The sequence below is a fragment of the Oncorhynchus nerka genome, linkage group LG13 (genome assembly GCF_034236695.1).
Source record: "Oncorhynchus nerka isolate Pitt River linkage group LG13, Oner_Uvic_2.0, whole genome shotgun sequence".
Taxonomy (NCBI): Eukaryota; Metazoa; Chordata; class Actinopteri; order Salmoniformes; family Salmonidae; genus Oncorhynchus; species Oncorhynchus nerka.
The window spans coordinates 87045442-87072934 of record NC_088408.1 but is presented as its reverse complement, the minus strand read 5'-3'; the positions used below and the strand labels follow the sequence as shown (position 1 = coordinate 87072934).

At 44.3% G+C, this 27493-nt stretch overlaps 1 protein-coding gene across 1 annotated transcript in view; it reads left to right on the top strand.

Annotated features, from left to right (window-relative positions):
• LOC115140321 (growth hormone receptor-like) overlaps positions 1-27493 on the top strand; it is a 79979-nt gene that overhangs the window by 34106 nt on the left and 18380 nt on the right. The window contains exons 3-8 of the mRNA XM_029678652.2: positions 20598-20730; positions 21076-21248; positions 23172-23350; positions 23748-23901; positions 24371-24461; positions 24614-24683. Coding sequence (XP_029534512.2) covers positions 20598-20730; positions 21076-21248; positions 23172-23350; positions 23748-23901; positions 24371-24461; positions 24614-24683 — 800 coding nt within the window. The remainder of the gene's footprint in view (positions 1-20597; positions 20731-21075; positions 21249-23171; positions 23351-23747; positions 23902-24370; positions 24462-24613; positions 24684-27493) is intronic.

The window sequence follows — 27493 nt, the reverse complement described above, 5'->3', positions numbered from 1 at the left end:
CAACGCTGGTCAGACCAAGCTGACTCCACACTCCAAGACTGCTTCCATCACGTGGACTGGGACATGTTTCGTATTGCGTCAGATGGAAATATTGACGAATACGCTGATTCGGTGTGCGAGTTCATTAGAACGTGCGTTGAAGATGTCGTTCCCATAGCAACGATAAAAACATTCCCAAACCAGAAACCGTGGATTGATGGCAGCATTCGCGTGAAACTGAAAGCGCGAACCACTGCTTTTAATCAGGGCAAGGTGTCTGGTAACATGTCCGAATATAAACAATGCAGCTATTCCCTCCGCAAGGCTATTAAACAAGCTAAGCGTCAGTACAGAGACAAAGTGGAATCTCAATTCAATGGCTCAGACACAAGAGGCATGTGGCAGGGTCTACAGTCAATCACGGACTACAAGAAGAAACCCAGCCCAGTCACGGACCAGGATGTCTTGCTCCCAGGCAGACTAAATAACTTTTTGCCCGCTTTGAGGACAATACAGTGCCACTGACACGGCCTGCAACGAAAACATGCGGTCTCTCCTTCACTGCAGCCGAGGTGAGTAAGACATTTAAACGTGTTAACCCTCGCAAGGCTGCAGGCCCAGACGGCATCCCCAGCCGCGCCCTCAGAGCATGCGCAGACCAGCTGGCCGGTGTGTTTACGGACATATTCAATCAATCCCTATACCAGTCTGCTGTTCCCACATGCTTCAAGAGGGCCACCATTGTTCCTGTTCCCAAGAAAGCTAAGGTAACTGAGCTAAACGACTACCGCCCCGTAGCACTCACTTCCGTCATCATGAAGTGCTTTGAGAGACTAGTCAAGGACCATATCACCTCCACCCTACCTGACACCCTAGACCCACTCCAATTTGCTTACCGCCCAAATAGGTCCACAGACGATGCAATCTCAACCACACTGCACACTGCCCTAACCCACCTGGACAAGAGGAATACCTATGTGAGAATGCTGTTCATCGACTACAGCTCGGCATTCAACACCATAGTACCCTCCAAGCTCGTCATCAAGCTCGAGACCCTGGGTCTCGACCCCGCCCTGTGCAACTGGGTACTGGACTTCCTGACGGGCCGCCCCCAGGTGGTGAGGGTAGGCAACAACATCTCCTCCCCGCTGATCCTCAACACGGGGCCCCACAAGGGTGCGTTCTGAGCCCTCTCCTGTACTCCCTGTTCACCCACGACTGCGTGGCCACGCACGCCTCCAACTCAATCATCAAGTTTGCGGACGACACAACAGTGGTAGGCTTGATTACCAACAACGACGAGACGGCCTACAGGGAGGAGGTGAGGGCCCTCGGAGTGTGGTGTCAGGAAAATAACCTCACACTCAACGTCAACAAAACTAAGGAGATGATTGTGGACTTCAGGAAACAGCAGAGGGAACACCCCCTATCCACATCGATGGAACAGTAGTGGAGAGGGTAGCAAGTTTTAAGTTCCTCGGCATACACATCACAGACAAACTGAATTGGTCCACTCACACTGACAGCGTCGTGAAGAAGGCGCAGCAGCGCCTCTTCAACCTCAGGAGGCTGAAGAAATTCGGCTTGTCACCAAAAGCACTCACAAACTTCTACAGATGCACAATCGAGAGCATCCTGGCGGGCTGTATCACCGCCTGGTACGGCAACTGCTCCGCCCTCAACCGTAAGGCTCTCCAGAGGGTAGTGAGGTCTGCACAACGCATCACCGGGGCAAACTACCTGCCCTCCAGGACACCTACACCACCCGATGTTACAGGAAGGCCATAAAGATCATCAAGGACATCAACCACCCGAACCACTGCCTGTTCACCCCGCTATCATCCAGAAGGCGAGGTCAGTACAGGTGCATCAAAGCTGGGACTGAGAGACTGAAAACAGCTTCTATCTCAAGGCTATCAGACTGTTAAACAGCCACCATTGAGTGGCTGCTGCCAACACACTGTCATTGACACTGACCCAACTCCAGCCACTTTAATAATGGGAATTGATGGGAAATGATGTAAATATATCACTAGCCACTTTAAACAATGCTACCTTATATAATGTTACTTACCCTACATTATTCATCTCATATGCATACGTATATACTGTACTCTACATCATCGACTGCATCCTTATGTAATACATGTATCACTAGCCACTTTAACTATGCCACTTTGTTTACTTTGTCTACATACTCATCTCATATGTATATACTGTACTCGATACCATCTACTGTTTGCTGCTCTGTACCATCACTCACTCATATATCCTTATGTACATATTCTTTATCTTCTTACACTGTGTATAAGACAGTAGTTTTAGAATTGTTAGTTAGATTACTTGTTGGTTATCACTGCATTGTCGGAACTAGAAGCACAAGCATTTCGCTACACTCGCATTAACATCTGCTAACCATGTGTATGTGACAAATAAAATTTGATTTGATTTGAACCACAGAGTTCCGTGTTCATTTGATTGGTTGTCAATGAAGGCAGTGCTAAGGAGATGATTGTGGACTTCAGGAAACAGCAGAGGGAGCACCCCCTCATCCACATCTAAGGGACAGCAGTGGAGAAGGTGGAAAGTTTTAAGTTCCTCGGCGTACACCTCACAGACAAACTGAAATGGTCCACCCACACAGACAGTGTGGTGAAGAAGGTGCAACAGCGCCTCTTCAACCTCAGGAGGCTGAAGAAATTTGGCTTGTCACCCAAAACCCTGACAAACTTTTACAGATGCACAGTCGAGACCATCCTGTCGGGCTGTATCACAGCCTGGTACGGCAACTGTACCGCCCTTAACCACAACGCTCTCCAGAGGGTAGTGAGGTCTGCACAACGCATCACCGGGAGCAAACTACCTGCCATCCAGGACACCTACAGCACTCAACGTCACAGGAAGGCCAAAAAGATCATCAAGGACAGCAACCACCCGAGCAACTTTCTGTTCATACCGCTAACATCCAGAAGGCGAGGTCAGTACAGGTGCATCAAAGCTGGGACTGAGAGACTGAAAAACAGCTTCTACCTCAAGGCCATCAGACTGCTAAACAGCCATCACTGACTCAGAAAGCCTGTTGCCTGCATTGAGAACAAATCACTGGCCACTTTAATAAATGGATCACTAGTCACTTTAAATAATGCCACTTTAATAATGTTTACATATCTTACATTACTTATATCATATGTATATACTATATTTTATACCATCTATTGCATCTTGCCTATGCCGCTCGGCCATCGCTCATCCATATATTTAAATGCACATATTCTCATTCAGCCCTTTAGATTTGTGTGTATTAGGTAGTTGTTAGGGAATTGTTCGATTACTTTTAGATATTACTGTACTGTCAGAAGTAGAAGCACAAGCATTTCGCTACACTCGCATTAACATCTGCTAACCATGTGTATGTGATTTGGAACTGGCCCAGTCTTCCTCAACAACGGTTAAACATCTTCTTCCTTTCTCCGCCTCTCTCTGCCTCTCTCATTCTCTCTCCTCTCTTATTCACTCCACTATTTCCTCTACCTCTTCTATCTAAACGCCCCTGAAACTCTCAGCGTTTCTCTAGTTCCGTCATAGTTTCTACCCCAACCTGTTTTAATATTTCTACCCTTTACATATATTTACCAGATGTGCCTAATGAGATGCAAGTTCTGTTGGGCCTTCCTAGAAATCTTTAGCTACATGTTTTTTCACCAGTGGGCAGACCGCATAACAAGTAGAAAATATGCTTTTGGAGACGCTCCCTGTGTTTAGGGCCAGACCAGGGTGATTAGTGTGTGAGTGTGTGTGCCTATGTGCGTGCGTCTGACTGTCTGGACCCTGCGTACCTATTGATCCTGTTGTGCTGATTTTGAGGCTCTTGCTATTTAGCCATGCAGGCAGAAACAAGCGGTGACTGCACAGCGTTTGGTACGCCTTGCCACACACACACACACACACACACACACACACACACACACATTGCACTACAATTTCAGAGCCCTCAGTCTGAGCCCTACAAAGAGCAGTACTGGGTTGTGTTTACGGTTTGTAGCAGGGCTTGGCCAAGTTAAGTAGAGACAGGGCCCAACGATACAGCCAAGTTAAGTAGAGGCAGGGCCCAACGATACAGCCAAGTTAAGGAGAGAAAAGGGCCCAACGATACAGCCAAGTTAAGTAGAGGCAGGGCCCAACGATACAGCCAAGTTAAGGAGAGAAAAGGACCCAACGATACAGCCAAGTTAAGTAGAGAAAAGGGCCCAACGATACAGCCAAGTTAAGTAGAGGCAGGGCCCAACGATACAGCCAAGTTAAGGATAGAAAAGGGCCCAACGATACAGCCAAGTTAAGTAGAGGCAGGGCCCAACGATACAGCCAAGTTAAGGAGAGAAAAGGGCCCAACGATACAGCCAAGTTAAGTAGAGGCAGGGCCCAACTATACAGCCAAGTTAAGGAGAGAAAAGGGCGCAACGATACAGCCAAGTTAAGTAGAGAAAAGGGCCCATCTATACAGCCAAGTTAAGGAGAGAAAAGGGCGCAACTATACAGCCAAGTTAAGTAGAGGCAGGGCCCAACGATACAGCCAAGTTAAGGAGAGGCAGGACCCAACGATACATCCAAGTTAAGTAGAGAAAAGGGCCCAACGATCCAGCCAAGTTAAGTAGAGAAAAGGGTCCAACTATACAGCCAAGTTAAGGAGAGAAAAGGGCCCAACGATACAGCCAAGTTAAGTAGAGGCAGGGCCCAACGATACATCCAAGTTAAGTAGAGAAAAGGGCCCAACGATACAGCCAAGTTAAGGAGAGAAAAGGGCCCAACGATACATCCAAGTTAAGGAGAGAAAAGGGCCCAACGATACAGACAAGTTAAGTAGAGGCAGGGCCCAACGATACATCCATGTTAAGGAGAGAATGGGTCCCAACGATACAGACAAGTTAAGTAGACACAGGGCCCAACGATACAGCCAAGTTAAGGAGAGAAAAGGGCCCAACTATACAGCCAAGTTAAGGAGAGAAAAGGGCCCAACGATACATCCAAGTTAAGGAGAGAAAAGGGCCCAACGATACAGACAAGTTAAGTAGAGGCAGGGCCCAACGATACATCCATGTTAAGGAGAGAATGGGTCCCAACGATACAGACAAGTTAAGTAGACACAGGGCCCAACGATACAGCCAAGTTAAGGAGAGAAAAGGGCCCAACTATACAGCCAAGTTAAGGAGAGAAAAGGGCCCAACGATACATCCAAGTTAAGGAGAGAAAAGGGCCCAACGATACAGCCAAGTTAAGGAGAGAAAAGGGCGCAACTATACAGCCAAGTTAAGGAGAGGCAGGACCCAACGATACAGCCAAGTTAAGTAGAGGCAGGGCCCAACTATACAGCCAAGTTAAGTAGAGGCAGGGCCCAACGAATCAGCCAAGTTAAGTAGAGGCAGGACCCCACGATACAGCCAAGTTAAGTAGAGACAGGGCCCAACGATACAGCCAAGTTAAGTAGAGGCAGGGCCCAACGATACAGCCAAGTTAAAGAGAGAAAAGGGCCCAACGATACATCCAAGTTAAAGGAGAGACCGGGCCTAACGATACAGCCAAGTTAAAGGAGAGACAGGGCCTAACGATACAGCCAAGTTAAGTAGAGGCAGGGCCCAACGATACAGCCAAGTTAAGGAGAGACAGGGCCTAACGATACAGCCAAGTTAAGTAGAGGCAGGGCCTAACGATACAGCCAAGTTAAGGAGAGACAGGGCCTAACGATACAACCAAGTTAAGTAGAGGCAGGGCCTAACGATACAGCCAAGTTAAGTAGAGGCAGGGCCTAACGATACAGACAAGTTAAGGAGAGACAGGGCCCAACGATACAGACAAGTTAAGGATAGACAGGGCCCAACGATACAGACAAGGATTTATGGGAAAGAATGGAAGGAGAACCAGGGAAGAACTTTCAAGGGGTGAGGGAGGGAGGGTATGAGGGATGTTAAGATGATACATTTCCCATTTGTGCTACTAGTTCAGGGTGCCACTGGCACAACATTGGGCGTCCACCATGGCTCTCCACCTCACTCTCTTCTGTATTAGGGCTTTGGCCTCTTGCCAGGAGATCCCAGCTTTGTTCAGTTCTCGTAGTGTTCTTGGCACAACATTCAAACATCTGGCAGATATTAGCCTGGAGAAACCATACAATGCTCAGGCCTTATTCCATGTTCCAGGTAGAAACATACTCTATAAAGAGGCCAGTAACAGAACAAAATGATGTGAGAATATTTGATGTTGGCTCATGACAACTAAAAGCCCCCAGTGAAAACTAGGCTAGAACCACCTCAGTCAGTCCGTGTGAGAGACCAGCGACTAATCTTAACAAAGCAATCCAATGCCAAAGCAGTGTGTTGAGAAGGGTAACTGTAACCCGACCGACTCATCTATATTTACTCTCAGCCATTCTTAATATGACATAACCAAGCTAATGCTGTGGTTGGAGGTTATTACAGGAGATGAACATTATCTTGGGCTAATAAATGACTGGATCCTGGCTAATCTGTCTGGGACTGTGAGTGGACCCCGGCAAACTATGGTTATCACACTTCAAAGTAGAATGGGGATGATGGTCTTAAGGCTCAACTCAATCAAACCCACATAGAAGTATTGTTGTATTTTCTTTAACTCTTATTTTACAAGGTAAATGAACTGAGAACACATTCTCATTTGCAGCAATGATCTGGGGGATAGTTACAGGGGAGAGGGGGTGAATGAATCAATTGGAAGCTATTAACTGAGTAGTTATTTTTCCTATGGCCATATACATTCACTAAATGGTTTAATGTACTTTAAAAACGAACAACTCCTGCTACTTTCATTTCACAGGTTTGCTTCCGGTCTGTTTTCAGAATAAGACGTTTTGGTGTGCAGACAGTAGTTTGTGAATATGGACTAGCATGGTGTAAACATTGACAAGTTGAATAGGTTTTCAACCTTAGATAGAGCTCCAGTTAACTTTTATAGGGGATTCTCTTTGTTTCTTAGAGGTGTGTTGAAGTTGTCTTTGTAGATCTGAACACAGGGGTTTGGTTTGTTATGGACATTTGTGTGTGTGTGTGTGTGTGTGTGTGTGTGTGTGTGTGTGTGTGTGTGTGTGTACACATTTTACTGTACTTGTGAGTACCAGAAGTCCTCACTAGAATACTAAACCAACTCAATCCCTTGTGTGAATCTGGTGTTCAGTGTGTCTGTCCCATCTGTCTGTGTCTCTCTGTGCTTAGTTTCTGTCCATGAAAACAGGGTGTAGTCTAACACGGCCCCTCAGCCTGTCCACCTTATGGTTAGTTGACCTTTAACTTGATGATGTACAGTATAGGGGCATAATTCACTGAAGCTTCCTTTATACATACATGTAAATGTTACATACACAACCAATACCTCATCCTCATCTGTTCACTTCAAAACCAGGATGATGCCTCAGCATGAACCTCTAAAGCAGGGGTGTAAAAACTTTACAAGACTCCAAACGGTGAAGCTCAGTTGTACGGTAAAAAGCATATTCCCCCCTTAAAAACAGTTAAAAAGACCATTTAAAGCAGGGTTGTCAAACTCATTCCACGGAGGGCCGAGTTTCTGCAGGTTTTATTTTTTTACTTTCAATTAAGACCCAGACAACCAGGTGAGGGGAGTTCCTTACTAATCAGTGACCTCAATTCATCAATCAAGTACAAGGGAGAAGCGAAAAGCTGCGACCGCTCGGCCCTCCGTGGAAAGAGTTTGACACGTGCTTTAAAGTGTCTTTTTAACCGCTTACGGTGTAAATATGTTTTTTACCCTACAGCTGAGCTCAACGTTTGTAGTCTTGTGGAAATTAGGCTATTCAGGCCTACAGCTTAAGATATGACCCAATATACACTACCGTTCAAATGTTTGGGGTCACTTGTTTTCCATGAAAATGAGTTGGAAAATGAATAGGAAATATAGTCAAGACGTTGACAAGGATATAAATTTTGATTTTTAATTGAAATAATAATTGTGTCCTTCAAACTTTGTTTTCGTCAAAGAATCTTCCATTTGCAGCAATTACAGCCTTGCTGACCTTTGGCATTCTAGTTGTCAATTTGTTGAGGTAATCTGAAGAGATGTCACCCCATGCTTCCTGAAGCACCTTCCACAAGTTGGATTGGCTTGATGGGCACTTCTTATGTACCATATTGTCAAGCTGCTCCCACAACAGCTCAATAGGGTTGAGATCCGGTGACTGTGCTGGCCACTCCATTATAGACAGAATACCAGCTGACTGCTTCTTCCCTAAATAGTTATTGCATAGTTTGGAGCTCTGATTTGGGTCATTGTCCTGTTGTAGGAGGAAATTGGCTCCAATTAAGCGCCATCTGCAGGGTATGGCATGGCGTTGCAAAATGGAGTGATAGCCTTCCTTCTTCAAGATCCCTTTTACCCCACCATGCTTGACAGATGGTTCACTCCTCCAGCCTCTTTTTATTTTTTCTGCGTCTCACAAATGTTTTTCTTTGTGATCCGAACACCTCAAACTTAGATTTGTCTGTCCATAACACATTTTTCCAATCTTCCTTTGTCCAGTGTCTGTGTTCTTTTGCCCATCTTAATATTTTATTTTTATTGGCCAGTCTGAGATATGGCTTTTTCTTTACAACTCTGCCTAGAAGGCCAGCATCCAGAAGCTGCCTCTTCACTGTTGACATTGAGACTGGTGTTTTGCGGGTACTATTTAATGAAGCTGCCAGTTGAGGACTTGTGAGGCGTCTGTTTCTCAAACTAGACACTAATGTACTTGTCCTCTTGGATAGGTTGTGCACCGGGGCCTCCCACTCCTCTTTCTATACTGGTTAGTGCCAGTTTGCTCTGTTCTGTGAAGGGAGTAGTAGACAGCATTGTATGAGATCTTCAGTTTCTTGGCAATTTCTCGCATGGAATAGCCTTCATTTCTCAGAACAAGAATAGCCTGACGAGTTTCAGAAGAAAGTTCTTTGTTTCTGGCCATTTTGAGCTTGTAATCGAACCCACAAATGCTGATGCTCCAGATACCCAACTAGTCTAAAGAAGGCCAGTTTTATTGCTTCTTTAATCAGAAAAACAGTTTGCAGCTGTGCTAACATAATTGCAAAAGGGTTTTCTAATGATCAATTCACCTTTTAAAATGATCAACTTGGATTAGCTAACAACATGCCATTGGAACACAGGAGTGATGGTTGCTGATAATGGGCCTATGTACGCCTATGTAGATATTCCATAAAAAATCCAGCTACAATTGTTTCCAGCTACAATTGTCATTTACAATATTAACAATGTCTACATTGTATTTCTGATCAATTTGATGTTATTTTAATGGACAAAAAAATAGTGTTTCTTTCAAAAACAAGGACATTTCTAAATGACCCCAAACTTTTGAAAAGGTAGTGTACTTTAACATTTCTTTGTCATTCAGGCTTATTTTTCATATTCTGAAAAACACATGTTTAGATTTGAGAAAAGTTTTATTGGAGCACTTCCTACATCGATGATTTGAAATCTCAACCACTTCCTGAATGGAATTGTGTGTGTGTGTCAGGTTGGTGCCAGGAAGACATATGGGCCAGCAGGTCATGGTGACACAGCAGAACCGTAGATATACATAGTTTGCCAAAACGCTGCTTAAGAATTAGCATCTTAATGTCCTGCCACTCCATTTGGTTTCTAGGGGAAGGTTTTTCAAATCTGTACTCAACCCCCCTCCAACCCTCCCCTTTTGAAAAGTACACCCATGTTTACCATCCAGGCTGCACTGAATGACAACATGGAGGTATCTGATGCGACAATTTTGCAGGTAAGCAGTGGCTACTAGAGAACTTTTGGGTTAAAATCCAGGTCTCCAATTCAAGCACCAGCTCAGGATAATAAGGATAATCAGGATAATTAATCATGCTAATCCAAGGCACCGGGACATCGCCATCGGTCACGAGATCCTGTTCACGTATCATGATGGAGAAGACGATTTCAACAACCAGCCTTGGTGTGAATAGTCCCTTCCTTTATTCCTTTCTTGAGATTTATCTAATATAAAGACCGTATGTGACTGTCCGGCTCAAATCGGTCTTATGTAGCAAAATATTTAATTGTGTTTTTTACATTGGATAAAAGTAAAGACTCAGAGCTACAAAACTACAGTTGAGGAACAGTGGGAAAGTAATTTTGCTTTGAATGTTGATAAACTTGTAAACTAACTTTTGAGAGAATGTCCTTTGAATGTTTTGGTACGACTATTGGAGAGCTCTTCTTTGTCTACACCCATTCAGCATCGTTCACAACCTCTTAAGCTTTAGCCCCACCCATCTCTTTAAGGGTTCATCCGAATGTACTAACAGCAGTCAAGCACACAACCTAAGTTGCTAGCTACTTCCAGACATCTAAGTGAGCGAGAACAGCAACAACAACATTACTTTCCCTAGCAGAGTGTTGTTATCCAGAGCGTTGGTGACTGCAACTGTGCTGTCAGATTGCCCGTTCGTAAATTCAGAACACTTCGCGTTCAGAGCGCACAGCAGACACTCTGGCTGATGAGTTTACTGACACCGGCCATATTCAACGGGTGTTGAGCATTTGTAAATTCATCAGTTATTCTGCGCTGTCTCGCACACTCAGACGAGAGTGCTCTGAAACCGGTGTAGATGGCCAGACTGAATTTACGAATGCACTATAAATGGTTACTTGCATAGTAGAGTCTTTTCATGTAGTTAGCTAACTAGTTAGGTAAACAATGAACCCTAATGAACCATAATCACATAATGATGTTACTATCCTGCATGAATCTACAAATGAACCTGGTTGGTAATCTAATGTTAGCTAGCTAACATTAGGCTATAGCTAGCTAACATTAGGCTATAGCTAGCTAAGCAAATGGCTCTGAGATACAAATAATAAGCTCATACACGTAATGCTAGCCAGCCGGCCAGCTAGAGGTTTTCAAATCTGTACTCAAAACCCCTCCCCTCTAGCTAGTTAGTTTGGTAAACAATGAACCATAATCACAACTCATGACATTACTACCCTGCATGAATCTGCAGGTAGCTAACCAACCAGGTTGAACATTAGCTAGCTAACATTAGGCTATAGCTAGCCAAGCAAATGGCTCTTTCTGTCAATTAGAAATGTGTAATATCTGAAAATGTAGCTAGCTAGACTATTCATGGTTGGACGTGTCTCCTGTCAGATGCCATGGTTACCCTTAGTTTGAAGATGTAATCCGGAGACAGGTGTTTTCTCCATCTCCTTAGCTATCACACTCAAATTCCACTGATTTCAAAACTCAGTCCTCCAGAAAGTGGAGAACAACACTTATGCAGTTGTAATACATGCTACATTTTTTTTAAAGCCAGGTTAGACAGGATTACCTAGACATACTGTCCAGTTCAAATAGACAGAAGCGTGCTATATGGCAGACCAATACAAACTCATCTCTCGGCATGTCCAGCCCACTCATTATCTCAGGCAATCATGGCGAGTGGGAAGGTTAATGTCTTCTTTGGCTAAACCAACTAGGCTCGTAATATATCAATTGTTTTCGTATTTACAGATGGCATACAATTTTGTTATTAAGGCACATAAAAGTTCACATGTTCGAGAAGGCATGTCTGCCAAAAAAATGCATTTTGATAAAAAAAAAAAAAACTTTACGTTCAAATGGCTCTCCTGTGAAGTAGTGACCCGTGACATAAGCATAGTTTCCTGAAATGGGTCACATATTGCCCTCACCTATTGGATAACTTTGAAATGAGGATAGAACATTAGCCAGTATCTCGTTTTCTTCTTGCTCAAAGTCAAAAGGTCCCACCTGCTGCACGCACGCGTGTGTGTGTGTGTTTCTGTGGTTATGTTGGTGTGTGTGTCTCAATCTATTCCATATTGTAAGACATACCCAGCCTTGTGGATTGAGTTTTATCCCACGTCTCTCTTATCAGTGTGGTGACAAACTATACTGTCTACCATCATTTGCTAATTAGTCAGATGAGTTAATGATGGATATGGTTAATGTCATAGAGATCCTATTGGTATTATAATCCTAATTCTAGGGTTACTAATGTAATAATGCTGCATGAACACCCCAGTCAGAGGAGACCTTCCCCGTCAACACACATTTACTGTAGCAGTTATTATTAGCTATTATCATCCTACTTAATAGAATTAGTGTTTAGTAAACACTGTTTTTATAACACTCACTCTGTCTGTCTTGCTCATCTGTTTGGCTTTAATGGATCAGTCCTGCAGACGTGTATACACAGTGCGATGGCCTTGAGTAGCATTTAATTTGGTTTGTACCGGTGATAGAAAGCTAAGAGCAAAGAATTGCCAGCGTACCTCAGAGACTAGTAAGAAACAACAGCTTCCTCTGTTCTGTGTGTTTAGTCTGTGTGTACAGTGTTTTTGTGTGTGTTTGTGTGCACGTTAATGTGTGTGTAAAAAGCTGTGGCCTTTCTCATGTCATGCTCTGAATGGATGTAGCCTAACTCAATTTGCACGGAAATCACATTTAATCCCACTGATTTGGACACTTAAGTGGAGAGAGCAACATGGTTGGTGAAAGGACATGCTTTTAAAATGACAGAATGTCCTGTAAAGCAGAGGGATATTACATGGGGCCTATGGGGGTGGATATAGGTCACTTACTAGCTAATCACATCTGTATTCAGAGCTACAGGTTTAAGCACAGTAGTTACAAGGGAGCAATGGATCTAATGATGGGAACATTTAAGGCAAGGATCTAATGATGGGAACATTTAAGGCAAGGATCTAATGATGGGAACATTTAAGGCAAGGATCTAATGATGGGAACATTTAAGGCAAGGATCTAATGATGGGAACATTTAAGGCAAGGATCTAATGATGAGAACATTTAAGGCAAGGATCTAATGATGGGAACATTTAAGGCAAGGATCTAATGATGGGAACATTTAAGGCAAGGATCTAATGATGGGAACATTTAAGGCAAGGATCTAATGATGGGAACATTTAAGGCAAGGATCTAATGATGGGAAACATTTAAGGCAAGGATCTAATGATGGGAACATTTAAGGCAAGGATCTAATGATGGGAACATTTAAGGAAAGGATCTAATGATGGGAACATTTAAGGAAAGGATCTAATGATGGGAACATTTAAGGCAAGGATCTAATGATGGGAAACATTTAAGGCAAGGATCTAATGATGGGAAACATTTAAGGCAAGGATCTAATGATGGGAACATTTAAGGTAAGGATCTAATGATGGGAACATTTAAGGCAAGGATCAGACTGCAGCTAGCTGGTGTGTCTAAATGAAGAAGAAACTGTAAAGGCCAACATGGCATTCTGATGAGCCTGTGAATGTAATGACAATAAAAGGCTGTTTTTAATTATTGTGAACGTCCTTTTTATGCATGTAGAAATGCATGCTAACTCGGATAGCACACGCATGTAGACATGCTTTACTTATTTTAAACTAGGCAAGTCAGTTAAGAACCAATTCTTATTTACAATGACTGCCTACCCCAGCCAAACCCTCCCCTAACCTGGACGACACCATCATTTGCAAATGAATTCAGTAAAAATACTACAATGTGATTTTCTGGATTTTATTTTTCTCATTTTGTCTGTCATAGTTGAAGTGATGAAAATGATGATGAAAATGAAGTGATGAAAATTACAGGCCTCTCTCATCTTTTTAAGTGGGAGAACTTGCACAATTGGTGGCTGACTAAATACTTTTTTGCCCCACTGTACGTGTTCATGAGAGTCTCACCTTTGCACAGAGTAGCCCAAACTGTCCGGATGCTACAGACAGAAGTTGGCAGATCTGCTGTACCAACTTCAGACAAGTCTCCTGACACTTGTGGAGGTCAAAACCATTGTGTGAGAGTCATCTTTCCATTGAGGGGTCATAATAGTTGTAGGCCAAATCGTTCGGATGCTGCAGACGATTTTGTGAGAAGAGAAGATTTTCGGGATGTCGCATGTTCTGACAAATACCGCTCTAGCTTTGTCACCTTTCGCCGCAGATGTGGTAGTGCGACATGGGCAGATGCGGTAGTGCGACATGGGCAGATGCGGTAGTGCGACATGGGCAGATGCGGTAGTGCGACATGGGCAGATGCAGATGCGGTAGTGCGACATGGGCAGATGCGGTAGTGCGACATGGGCAGATGCGGTAGTGCGACATGGGCAGATGCGGTAGTGCGACATGGGCAGATGCGGTAGTGCGACATGGGCAGATGCGGTAGTGCGACATGGGCAGATGCGGGAGTGCGACATGGGCAGATGCGGTAGTGCGACATGGGCAGATGCGGTAGTGCCACATGGGCAGATGCGGTAGTGCGACATGGGCAGATGCGGTAGTGCGACATGGGCAGATGCGGTAGTGCGACATGGGCAGATGCGGTAGTGCGACATGGGCAGATGAGGTAGTGCGACATGGGCAGATGCGGGAGTGCGACATGGGCAGATGCGGTAGTGCGACATGGGCAGATGCGGTAGTGCCACATGGGCAGATGCGGTAATGCGACATGGGAAGATGCGGTAGTGCGACATGGGCAGATGCGGTAGTGCGACATGGGCAGATGCGGTAGTGCGACATGGGCAGATGCCGTAGTGCGACATGGGCAGATGCCGTAGTGCGACATGGGCAGATGCCGTAGTGCGACATGGGCAGATGCGGTAATGATTTTTATGGGGATTTTTGTATTATGCTGATTGTATTTCCATTGGGGGCGCCGACATTGGCCTCAGGTTCAACTTCTATGGACACCGGAATGTTCTTGCAACGTTCCCACGAAATATGCCAAGAGCATTATCTTATTGTCAGAGAACATGGTAGCCATATCCAAATTGTTATTTACAATGGTGGCCTAGGAACAGTGATCAGGGGCAGAATTACAGATGTTCATCTTGTCAGCTCTGGGTTTTGATCTAGCAACCTTTCGGTTACTGGCCCAAAGCTCTAACCACTAAGCTACCTGCCACCCCATAATATGCCCCCCCCCCCACAAAAAATGTTGTCAACAATCTAAGCCAACCTCATCTGTTTTGCCCCATGGTTGTGCACACACATCATTTTTGTTGCTAAAACAACCAACCCGTCTCGTCAACAACTCATTTGTTGATGATGCCATATCTATTTTACTACTAAACATAGAAATGTGCCATTTTCACATACATGTGTGTTGATGTTGGGGTGGTGCTGGAGATGATGAATATGAGTTGAAACATGTTAACATTTCCCTTTTAAGGGATGAGTTGTAAATGAGTCAGCGTTAGCCTCTTCAGGGTAATTAACTTACCGTTTAGCAATATACCCACTGATTCATCCCTATCATGCCTTTTGCTCTTTTCAAACCAGGATTTATCACTAGTCACCAGGCAGCTTTGGTACTCACATAAAGTGATTTATTTTGACTGGTGAGGGTCTGTATGATGCATGATGACCAAAGCGGACATCTGGGCAGTGAGTCTGGCTCTTGTTTCCTAGCTACGCTGTATGGAGGAAGAAATGCAGGCAAACACTGTTTGAGAGTGAGAGAGAGAGAGAATGATTTATTTGTCCTTTTTTGCTCATCTTTATCAAGTGTGCCAATAATTGTGTACCTGGCGGTAGATGACATCACAAAAAGCTACTGACGATGGTCTCTGGACCTTTAGTTGTCAAAAATGTACACATCAAAGGTTTGAATGAGCATGCAGGAGACCGTTTCACCTCGGACCTTTCACACCTGACTCACTTTAGGCTGGGAGGCTGGATAGATGTGTCCCGTTGGTGATAGATTAGTGGAGAATTGCCTCATTATATGGTAATTTAGCAGACACTTTAATATAAAACCACTTACAACTTTACAACTTCAGCATTAATTCATCACAATCCTTTCACTTACTTACCTACTAGTACACAAGCTACGATGGAGTACACTTACTTAGCCTAGTACACAAGCTACGATGGAGTACACTTTCTTTTGACGGGGCCTTATTATTACTATTATTATTATTGTATCATGACTCAGATTTATTTGATCTTAGTCAGTTTTGATACATTTTGAGAGAAAAAGTCATGATTTGACATTCGTAAACCATTTACAGTTCAGACCCGTATGTTTCTTTAATCCGTTTGGGAAGGTTCTTTAATGTAATATTTCCATTCATGCTTCGCCTATTAGTTTAGCTTTACAGTAATTGCCTTGGCAAGTTGTTTTAAGATGCAGATGGGAGGATCTTAATTTGATCACTCTTTTGTTGCTGAGAATTATCCTGCAAAGCAGGACATACAAATGTGTATTTGAGTTTTAAAAAGGCTTCTAAAGTTTGTAATTTCCACATAGAAATGTCAGACTTGATTTGCCCTAATGAAAAATGTATCAACCCCTACAAAAATGTCCATACATATTTAATACACATAATAATTCACATTTCCTGTTGCGGCAGGATTATATTCTTGTTGTAGAAAACTGTCTCAAATTAAGAACCTACATCTGTACGTGTTTTCTTCGATGAATCTCTACCATTAATCAAATCTTTCAGTTGACAGGGGTTAGATTTTTTAAAATTAATATTGTACTCCGAGTATCTTAAAGCTTCAATATGTAACTTTTTGGCCGACCCAACCAAATTCACATAGATATGTACGTTATAGATCTGTCATTGAAAGTAAATCTAAGAAGCGGTGGATATGCTATTTCTATGCTTCCCGTTCCACAATTGAGTTTTTGCGTCTTTTACTTTCAGTTTTGTACACCAGCTTCAAACAGGAAAAGATATGTCACAACGGTTTAGATGGTACGGTCATTATCTACATAATGACTGCTGACCACCTGCACACCAACAGTCTCCTTGGTTTAGATGGTACGGTCATTATCTACATAATGACTGCTGACCACCTGCACACCAACAGTCTCCTTGGTTTAGATGGTACGGTCATTATCTACATAATGACTGCTGACCACCTGCACACCAACAGTCTCCTTGGTTTAGATGGTACGGTCATTATCTACATAATGACTGCTGACCACCTGCACACCAACAGTCTCCTTGGTTTAGATGGTACGGTCATTATCTACATAATGACTGCTGACCACCTGCACACCAACAGTCTCCTTGGTTTAGATGGTACGGTCATTATCTACATAATGACTGCTGACCACCTGCACACCAACAGTCTCCTTGGTTTAGATGGTACGGTCATTATCTACATAATGACTGCTGACCACCTGCACACCAACAGTCTCCTTGGTTTAGATGGTACGGTCATTATCTACATAATGACTGCTGACCACCTGCACACCAACAGTCTCCTTGGTTTAGATGGTACGGTCATTATCTACATAATGACTGCTGACCACCTGCACACCAACAGTCACCTTGGTTTAGATGGTACGGTCATTATCTACATAATGACTGCTGACCACCTGCACACCAACAGTCACCTTGGTTTAGATGGTACGGTCATTATCTACATAATGACTGCTGACCACCTGCACACCAACAGTCTCCTTGCAGACTCTCAGCACATATGCCCAAACATACAAACACACAAAAACAAACATTGTTTAAGTGCCTCACTGTATTTATATTCTGTATTATATTTAGTTTATTATAACTATTCCCTCTTGTTATGCACCCTGTCGTAAGTGAACCTGCAAGTAAGCATTTTATTTTACTGTGTTGTGCCATGTGATTACGGAATGACAAATAAACTTTGAGTTGACTTGACTTGTAGGCCATTCTCCTTGCTATAGGTTGTGGCCTCATGGCTTACCAGGTCTGCAGTAACTCTGATTGTGGCAGCTGGAATTCGAGGGGTGGGAGTTAGGGAGGGTTGAACTAACAGTGCAGGGAGCAACCGATCGACCTTGGTGTGAGAAAGAGAGGAAGAGAAAGCGAGAGAGAGGAATGCACTGAAATAGGAGATGTAGGCCCATATTCACATAAAACCTGAATGCAGTATGTACATGTATTTAACACCACAAAGAAACTGAGAAATACACTAAATACACACAAGTATCCAAATACACCATTTCAAATGAGTGGATTTGGCTATTTCAGCCACGCCCGTTGCTGACAGGTGTATAAAATCGAGCACACCGCCATGCAATCTCCATAGACAAACATTGGCAGTAGAATGGCCTTACTGGAGAGCTCAGTGACTTTCAATGTTGCACCGTCATAGGATGCCACCTTTCAACAGGTCAGTTCGTCAAATTTCTGCCCTCTAGAGCTGCCCAGGTCAACTGTAAGTGCTGGTATTGTGAAGTGGAAACGTCGAAGAGCAACAACGGCTCAGAAGTGGTAGGCCGCACAAGCTCACAGAACAGGACTGCCGAGTGCTGACTAATCTGGAGTGATGAGTCACGCTGAACCATCTGGCAGTCCCGACAGACAAGTCTGGGTTTGGCGGATGCCAAGAGAACGCTACCTGCCCGAATACATATCTGACAACTGTAACGTTTGGTAGAGGAGGAATAATGGCCTGGGGCTGTTTTAATGTTTCGGGACTAGGCTCCTTAGTGCCAGTGAAGGGAAATCTTAACACTACAGCATACGATGACATTCTAGATAATCCTGTGATTCCAACTTTGTGGCAAAAGTTTGGGGAAGGACCTTTCCTGTTTCAGTATGACTATGCACTCGTGCACAAAGTGAGGTCCATGCAAAAATGGTTTGTCAAGATCGGTGTGTAAGAACTTGACTGGCCTGCACGGAGCCCTGAACTCAACCCCGTCGAACACCTTTGGGTTGAATTGGAACACCAACTGCGAGCCAGGCCTAATTGCCCAACATCAGTACCCAACCTTACTAATGCTCTTGTGGCTGAATGGAAGAAATTCCCTGCAGCAATGTTCCAACATCTAGTGGAAAGACTTCCCAGAAGAGTGGAGGTAGCAAAGGGGGGACCAACTCCATATTAATGCCCATGATTTTGGAATGAGATGTTCAAACAGGTGTCCACATACTTTTGGTCCTGTAGTGTATGTTCCATGTTGATAATGGTTGTGATGGTGATGATATTGCCACTTATCAAATGCAAAGCATTTCCACAAACAAAAAATGTACAAGTACATTTTCATTGAAATGGCTAGTATTTGAAGATTTTAGTAGACATGTTTATGAGAGTAGATAACTTTGTGGGTTCTGGGTTCTGTGCTGCAGGATGGGCCGGTGGGGGTGTGTGTGGAGGGAGTAGAGGAAGGGAGGATGGGCTGGTGGGGGTGTGTGTGGAGGGGGTAGAGGAAGGGAGGATGGGCTGGTGGGGGTGTGTGTGGAGGGAGTAGAGGAGGGGAGGATGGGCCGGTGGGGGTGTGTGTGGAGGGGGTAGAGGAAGGGAGGATGGGCCGGTGGGGGTGTGTGTGGAGGGAGTAGAGGAAGGGAGGATGGGCCGGTGGGGGCTGGGTGTGTAGAGGAGGTAGAGGAAGGGAGGATGGGCCGGTGAGGGTGTGGAGGGGGTATAGGATAGGCCGGTGGGGGGGACCAACTCCATATTAATGCCCATGATTGGAGGGTAGAGGAAGGGAGGATGGGCTGGTGGGGGTGTGTGTGGAGGGGGTAGAGGAAGGGAGGATGGGCCGGTGGGGGTGTGTGTGGAGGGAGTAGAGGAAGGGAGGATGGGCCGGTGAGGGTGTGGAGGGGGGTATAGGATAGGCCGGTGGGGGGACCAACTCCATATTAATGCCCATGATTGAAGGGGGTAGAGGAAGGGAGGATGGGCTGGTGGGGTGTGTGGAGGGGGTAGAGGAAGGGAGGATGGGCCGGTGGGGGTGTGTGTGGAGGGGTAGAGGAAGGGAGGATGGGCCGGGGGGGTGTGTGGAGGGGGTAGAGGAAGGGAGGATGGGCCGGTGGGGGTGTGGAGGGGGTAGAGGAAGAGAAGTGGCTGATGAGGGATCGAAGAGAAGTGGCAATGGAAAAACAGAGTAGGAAACTGTATATTTAGGTTACACTCAGGTGCCCTGCTACCAAGATTTGATGACTCAAAATGTCACTGTTTTGTACAGTAGTAATGCTCTGTCTGATTGAAATGCACAGAGCACAGCTACATTTACATTTACATTTAAGTCATTTAGCAGACGCTCTTATCCAGAGCGACTTACAAATTGGTGCGTTCACCTTAAGACATCCAGTGGAACAGCCACTTTACAATAGTGCATCTAAATCAAGCTAGCAGGGGTTGCTCTGTCTGATTGAAATGCACAGAGCACAGCTAGCAGGGGTTGCTCTGTCTGATTGAAATGCACAGAGCACAGCTAGCAGGGGTTTGGAATGTATATGTATGAACAGCCATTGATTAACTGTTGTATGAAATGCTTTGCTTCTCCCTGTCTCAACCCAGAGGAAAGCACAAACTCAATTACACTCAGTTCCACCCCATATCAAAGTTTGTTCCAAGTCCACACCCCAGAGGCCTGCATATTTCTCCTAATGAAAGATTTGATCCACACCACAGATGGAGTCACATACTGTGTCTTGTCTTATGCAGTAGCCCATGTTATTTTGTTAGTTTGCTTCTCTGTGAGCATTGAAGTCTCTCTCTCCTCTCTCTCTCTCTCTCTCTTTCTCTCTCTCAGAATTAAAGATTGTGCTGAAATCAAACTACTGGGCAAATAAAGGTATTTTTCAATATAAAAATCTCTCTCTCAGATCCCTCCGTCCAGGCTCCTCATTTGACTGGGTGTAAGTCCAGGGAACAGGAGACGTTTAGGTGTTGGTGGAGTCCCGGAAGCTTCCAGAATCTCACGGAACCCGGAGCACTGCAAATCCAGTACTGGAAGAAGTGAGCAGAGAGAGATAGCTGTTTATTGTTGAAGTTTTATTCTCTCTTTGTCAATGACCGATGCGGACTTGAGAGTAGGGGTGTGCCGATCTCATTATACATTATTTAAAAAACAGGAAGTGTGATTTTAAATGCGATTTACTTACTTGGACGCGTTTTTTTTCTGATCACGGATAATAATAAATAGTACTTGCGTCATAATCGTATTCTGAAAATTCTCCATATCCGTTCCGATACTCATTTTGTCCGGGTACACGGCACACCCCTACTTGAGAGTATGCCTACATATACCTCTAAAATGTATATTTGCATAATAGACCTGTAAAATACCTCTCTCTCCCTTAGGAATGACTTGACGAAGGAATGGAAGGAGTGCCCTGACTACTCCTCCTCTGTGAAGAACGAGTGCTTCTTTAATAAGAACAACACGGTTATCTGGATCAAATACTGTGTGCGGCTCCACTCTGAACGCCAGAACAAAACCTACGATACCTTGTGCTTCGAATTGCAGGACATTGGTGAGGGCACGACAGAGACATGCTAACATGGACTGTTGTACTTAACAACACTTAGTTGATAGCCCCTAGACACTTATTTATGCCCAGATGCAGAACTGAGGAATCTGAATGGGCCTGACTGGTTTACCTACTGGGTGGGGTTCTCAATGAAATCCCTGTTCATTTTCTGGAAGCCACTGATGTCTTTGAAAAATCCAGAACTTGACTGTTTGAAATACACAATTGTCATCAAGTCTCAGTCTTGACATCATCAGTGGCAGTTGACTTTAAACACTTTGTTGCATCCATCTACCTGATTGGTTGAGGGGCCATCCAAACATGTCGTGGGACGAGGGGTTGATTACTGTTTCGTGTCATGTTGACAGAAGTAATTGGGTTGAAATGAAAACCTGTAAGCACACTGGGTTCCCAGGAGGACCAGGAGCAGTAAGGCCGAGAGGGCCAACACGTTATCAGAAATACTAGGACAACAGCCTTGTCCTGTTGCATGTTGGTCAATGTCAGTCCATGCTCCCACAGTTTTAATATACTGTATCTAATTTACCTAACAGTGGGAACATGTGTGGAAATGACAAGGATCCATATTAGACGGACACCGTAGGAAAAATAATGAAATATTGTAAAGCAACTTCTCCATCCCGCCCCTCCAAAAGCAGAGAAGGACGATCAGCATGTGAGACTAACGATAGCTGAGGGATGGAGGCCGTTTCTACCAGAAACCCTGTGTTCAGAGGTGAAATGAAAGATGACAGCAGGGATGAACAGAAGGAGGAGGGGAGGACAATCCTCAGTCAGAATAGAACCGATGATAATGATTGATCGTAGCAGCAGCTGTTGTTATTATTCGGAGGTTTCACACCTGGACTAGTGGATACAGGTACACTGGGCGGGGACAGGTGTCAGACATGCTCTTCTAATGTAAGGTGGACAGTGTGATAGACATTTTCTATAGCAGGGTTCCCCAACTGGCGGCCCGCGGATCATTTTATTTGGCCCCCCATGTAAAAGTAAATAAATGAACTCTTAAATAAATAATTGAGTTAAAACATTTTATTGTTGGACAGAAAATACATCAGGAAAAAATCGGCAGGAAATCCGCTCAAAGTGATGTAGGAAATGTGTTCCCAAGTCTTCCCAAAGTGATGTAGGAAATGTGTTCCCAAGTCTTCCCAAAGTGATGTAGGAAATGTGTTCCCAAGTCTTCCCAAAGTGATGTAGGAAATGTGTTCCCAAGTCTTCCCAAAGTGATGTAGGAAATGTGTTCCCAAGTCTTCCCAAAGTGATGTAGTGATCTTCCCAAAGTGATAAATGGAAATGATGTTGTGTTCCTTCATGTAGTCTCTTCCCAAAGTGATGTAGGAAATGTGTTCCCAAGTCTTCCCAAAGTGATGTAGGAAATGTGTTCCCAAGTCTTCCCAAAGTGATGTAGGAAATGTGTTCCCAAGTCTTCCCAAAGTGATGTAGGAAATGTGTTCCCAAGTCTTCCCATAGAGACACATGTGAACACATCCCAATGTAATCAAGGTTTGAAATGATTATATTTAGTCAAATACTGTATCTGTTTGGGCTTATTGCGGTCCATTTGCAGTGTACAAGTTATTTATAATTATGTTCTGGCCCCTCGACCCTCCGCTCAAGAAACAATCTGCCGGCGGCTGAATGTAGTTGGGGACCCCTGGTCTATAGACTAGCAGCGGAACGTGAGATTTTGGTCCTGGGAGCCACAAGGGGTACAGGCTTTGTCCCAGTCCAGCTCAAAAACACATGATAAAACCAATTGAGGTTTATGTTGAAGACAATTCTAAATTGGTTGACTTGTCTCATCAGTGCATAATGCATATGGAGAAGGAAACCACTTTACACTGTTGGTCATTTATTGGCCAGTCATTCATATACTGACCTATGCCCTTTCGTCCCTGCCAGTGCACCCTGACCCGCCAGTGGCTCTGAATTGGACGCTGCTGAACATCAGCCGGTCGGGCCTGAACTATGACATCGTGGCGACCTGGGAACCCCCGCCCTCGGCCGACGTATCCGTTGGATGGTTGACACTGGTGTATGAAGTCCAGTACAGGAGGAGGAACAGCTCACACTGGAAAGTGGTGAGTCACAGGGACACACACACACACACACACCTGACGGCCTATTACCCAACTGCCTCTGTAGCTTCGATGGGGCCGTAGCGGAAGCCAGAGCTAGGCCTTCTGGGAAAACAGGGTCTTGATGAGGGGCAGGGGTCAGAGGAGTTAGAGGGCAAGGCCAGGGAAGGTCACTGACAGATCAACCTCTCATAGACACAAACAAGTGGAGAGATTCTGTTGTTGACTGCCTCAATCGGCGACAGTACCAAGTTTGTTTGTGGCACAGAAGACTGTATATAGAAACACATTTACTCTGAGACATAATAACTTTTTATTTGGACATTTCATAGCTTTACATCATATTCCTCTCTTACGAATGTTTTTTCCCATGTCTCCCTCTTCCCCGTCTCTCTCTCAGTTGGAGCATGAGTTTGGCACCCAGCAGTCTATCTACGGCCTTCAGACAGGAGAGACGTACGAGGTGCGTGTGCACTGTGCAATGAGGGCCTTCAATAACTTTGGGGAGTTCAGTGATGTCATCTTTGTCCACGTGCCAGAGATTCCCAATAAAGGTGAGAGGTTGGGGTCAGGTGGGTTCGGGCAGGGCAGGTTGGGGCCAGGCAGGGCGTGGTAGAGCGGGGTCTGGGTGGAGTCAGACAGGGTGGCTCATGTTGAGGCAGAGGGAAGAGGAGGGGCTGTGTTGTTTACACTATTAAATGCAGTTTTACAGAGACAGCGCACATTAATCAACATTACTGTAAAAGTGCCCATTTCAGACAGATTTTTCAACTGCCGTCCCTGGGAACAAACATGGCAGCCATCTTGTAAGATAGTATCACTGCATAATGACAATGGTTAAATAAGTGTTCTTCATTATAAGATATGTTGGTGGTGATGATGATGATAATGATGGTCCGTGATGTTGGTGGTGATGATGATGATGATGATGGTCCGTGATGATGATGGTCCATGATGATGATGATGATGGCCGTGATGAAGACGATGATGATGATTAAGTTGATGATGATGATCCTGTTCTAGAGTCAACGTTCCCTGTGACTCTGGTCCTGATCTTCGGGGCTGTGGGCGTGGCCATTCTCCTCATGCTCATCATCTTCTCTCAGCAGCAGAGGTGAGGACACACACACACACACAGGCATGCGCACACACACACACACACACACACACACACACACACACACACAGTCATGCACGCACACACACACACACACACACACACACACACACAGTCATCTTCATCTCATCTCTTCCTCTTCCTCTCAGATTGATGGTGATTCTGCTGCCTCCTGTCCCTGCACCCAAAATCAAAGGGATAGATCCAGCACTGCTTAAGGTAAGACAACAAACACTGCGTGCGTGCTATCAACTATTTAGGATGTAAAAACAAGTGTGAATTGTTATGGCTCAGAGTGCATTACAGATTATTATACTCAACAAAAATATAAATGCAGGCAACAATTTCTAAGATTTTACCTAGTTAGAGTTCATTTAAGGAAATCAGTCAATTTAAATACATTTATTAGGCCCTAATCTATGGATTTCAAATGACTGGGAATACAGATATGCATCTGTTGGTCACAGATACCTATAAAAAGGTAGGGGTGTGGATTAGAAAACCAGTCAGTACCTGGTGTGACCACCATTTGCCTCATGCAGTGCGACACATCTCCTTCACATAGAGTTGATCAGGCTGTTGATTGTGGCCTGTGGAATGTTGTCCCACTCCTCTTCAATGGCTGTGCGAAGTTGCTGATATTGGCGGGAACTGGAACATGCTGTCGTACACGGCGATCCAGAGCATCCCAAACGTTCTCAATGGGTGACATGTCTGGTGAGTATGCAGGCCATGGAAGAACTGGGACATTTTCAGCTTCCAAGAATTGTGTTCAGATCCTTGCAACATGGGGCCGTGGCTTATCATGCTGAAGCATGAGGTGATGGCGGCGGATGAATGGCACGACAATGGGCCTCAGGATCTTGTCACAGTATCTCTCTGGATTTAAATTGCCATCAATTAAGTGTAATTGTGTTTGTTTCCGTAGTTTATGCCTGCCCATACCATAACCCCACCACTATCCCGCAGGTTAAAAACCCAGATGTGGGGGGCCTGGTCTGGCGTGATTACACGTGGACTGTTTGGTGGAGGAGGCTGTTTAATGATTCAGGCTAGGTCCTTTAGTTCCAGTGAAGGGAAACATTTACTCTACACCATACAACGACATTCTAGACGATTCTGTGCTTCCAACTTTGTGGCAACAGTTTGGGGAAGGCCATATCCTGTTTCAGCATGACAATGCCCCCGTGCAAAGCAAGATCCATACAGAAATGGTTTGTCGTTCGTTGTGGAAGAACTTGACTGGCTTGCACAGAGCCCTGACCACAACCCCATCAAACACCTTTGGGGTGAATTGGAATGCCGAATATGAACCAAGCCTAATTGCCCAACATCAGTGCCCGACCTCACTAATGCTCTTGTGGCTAAAAGCAAGCAAATCCCCGCAGCAATGTTTCAACATTTAGTGGAAAGCCTTCCCGGACGAGTGGAGGCTGTAACAGGAAAGGGGGGACCAACTTCATATTATTGCCCATGATTTTGGAATGAGATTTTCGAAGAGCAGGTGTCCACATAATTTTGGTCATGTAGCGTATCATAAGCCATATGTACATATGATGAAAACACATAATCCACATTGATGTTAATTCAAAACATGGTTTGAGTAGGAAGTTGAACAATGACATACTATAAGAGATTACTTGTTGTGTTTTTATTATTACTTTTATAATAGTTCTCTATTTTCTCTCTCTCTCAATTGTTGGGAAGGGCCCATAAATAATCATTTCACTGTTAGTCTACACCTGTTCTTTACGAAGCATGTGACCAAGAAGATTTGATTTTATATGCTCTAGAGATACGAGCTAAGGGGAGGAGGATGTGTGGTTGTGACCAGGTGTCATTGTGTTGGTGTGCTGATGAAATGGGATGTGGGCTGCTGTTGATGAGGAACATGTACTTTTCAAACAACCCCACCACTTGTACAGTAGCTCAAGTAAACCACTCAGTGTCCCTATGAACAGGAAACCACTCAGTGTCCATATAAAGAGGAAACCACTCAGTGTCCCTATGAAGAGGAAACCACTCAGTGTCCCTATGAAGAGGAAACCACTCAGTGTCCCTATGAAGAGGAAACCACTCAGTGTCCCTATGAAGAGGAAACCACTCAGTGTCCCTATGAAGAGGAAACCACTCTGTGTCCCTATGAAGAGGAAACCACTCAGTGTCCCTATGAAGAGGACACCACTCAGTGTCCCTATGAAGAGGAAATAAAACACAGTAATATGATAGGACTGGAAATTACCAGGGCACGCACATAGAAATAGAATCTAAATGATTGATATTATTATAATAATAGGCTTTGTGGGTCCACATGAGGGCTTGGCAATGAAACGCAAAGACCATCAATTTTGTCCTTGGAAATGCAGAGTTTTTTTATAGCCAATTTATAAACTCTCTGCTCCACTATACTTTTCAGTGGTCAGAGTTCAAGATGCTCTTATACTATTTTAAGGACTGGATCTTAGGACAACAGCATATACGGTACAACATATTGTATACTTTAAAATTTAGAGACAATTGATAAGATGGAGGGTAGGGTTGCACATTTTGGGGAATATTCAGGTGGAAACTTTCCGTAGGAATTAATGGAAATATATGCAAATTAATATTAATACCATTTAAATGTAGATGGTTTTTGCATTGGATATATTTACCATATCATATGGAGACAGAAACACAACATTTTACCTCATAAGTAGACATAATTGTAAATGATTAAATCCTTCCAATAGAAAAATACATATATTTAGTTACAAATTGAACTTTAATTAAATGAGTTGACTAAACATGGGATGATTTCACTGAACAACAAAATAAATGGAATATTGAATGATCCCCAATGATCCATCGCATCTCCCAAAAACGTTTTCAACATACATCTTTAAAATGATAGTCTAGAAACAAAAGCTTTGGTTGTCTTCCTCTCAGGTTTCCATGTCTTCTCACTGGACCTCCTCAATGTCCACCTCTTGAACATCAGACTCTAAGGCCTCATCTTCACTGTCACTTTCCAACCTTGTTAAGGATGG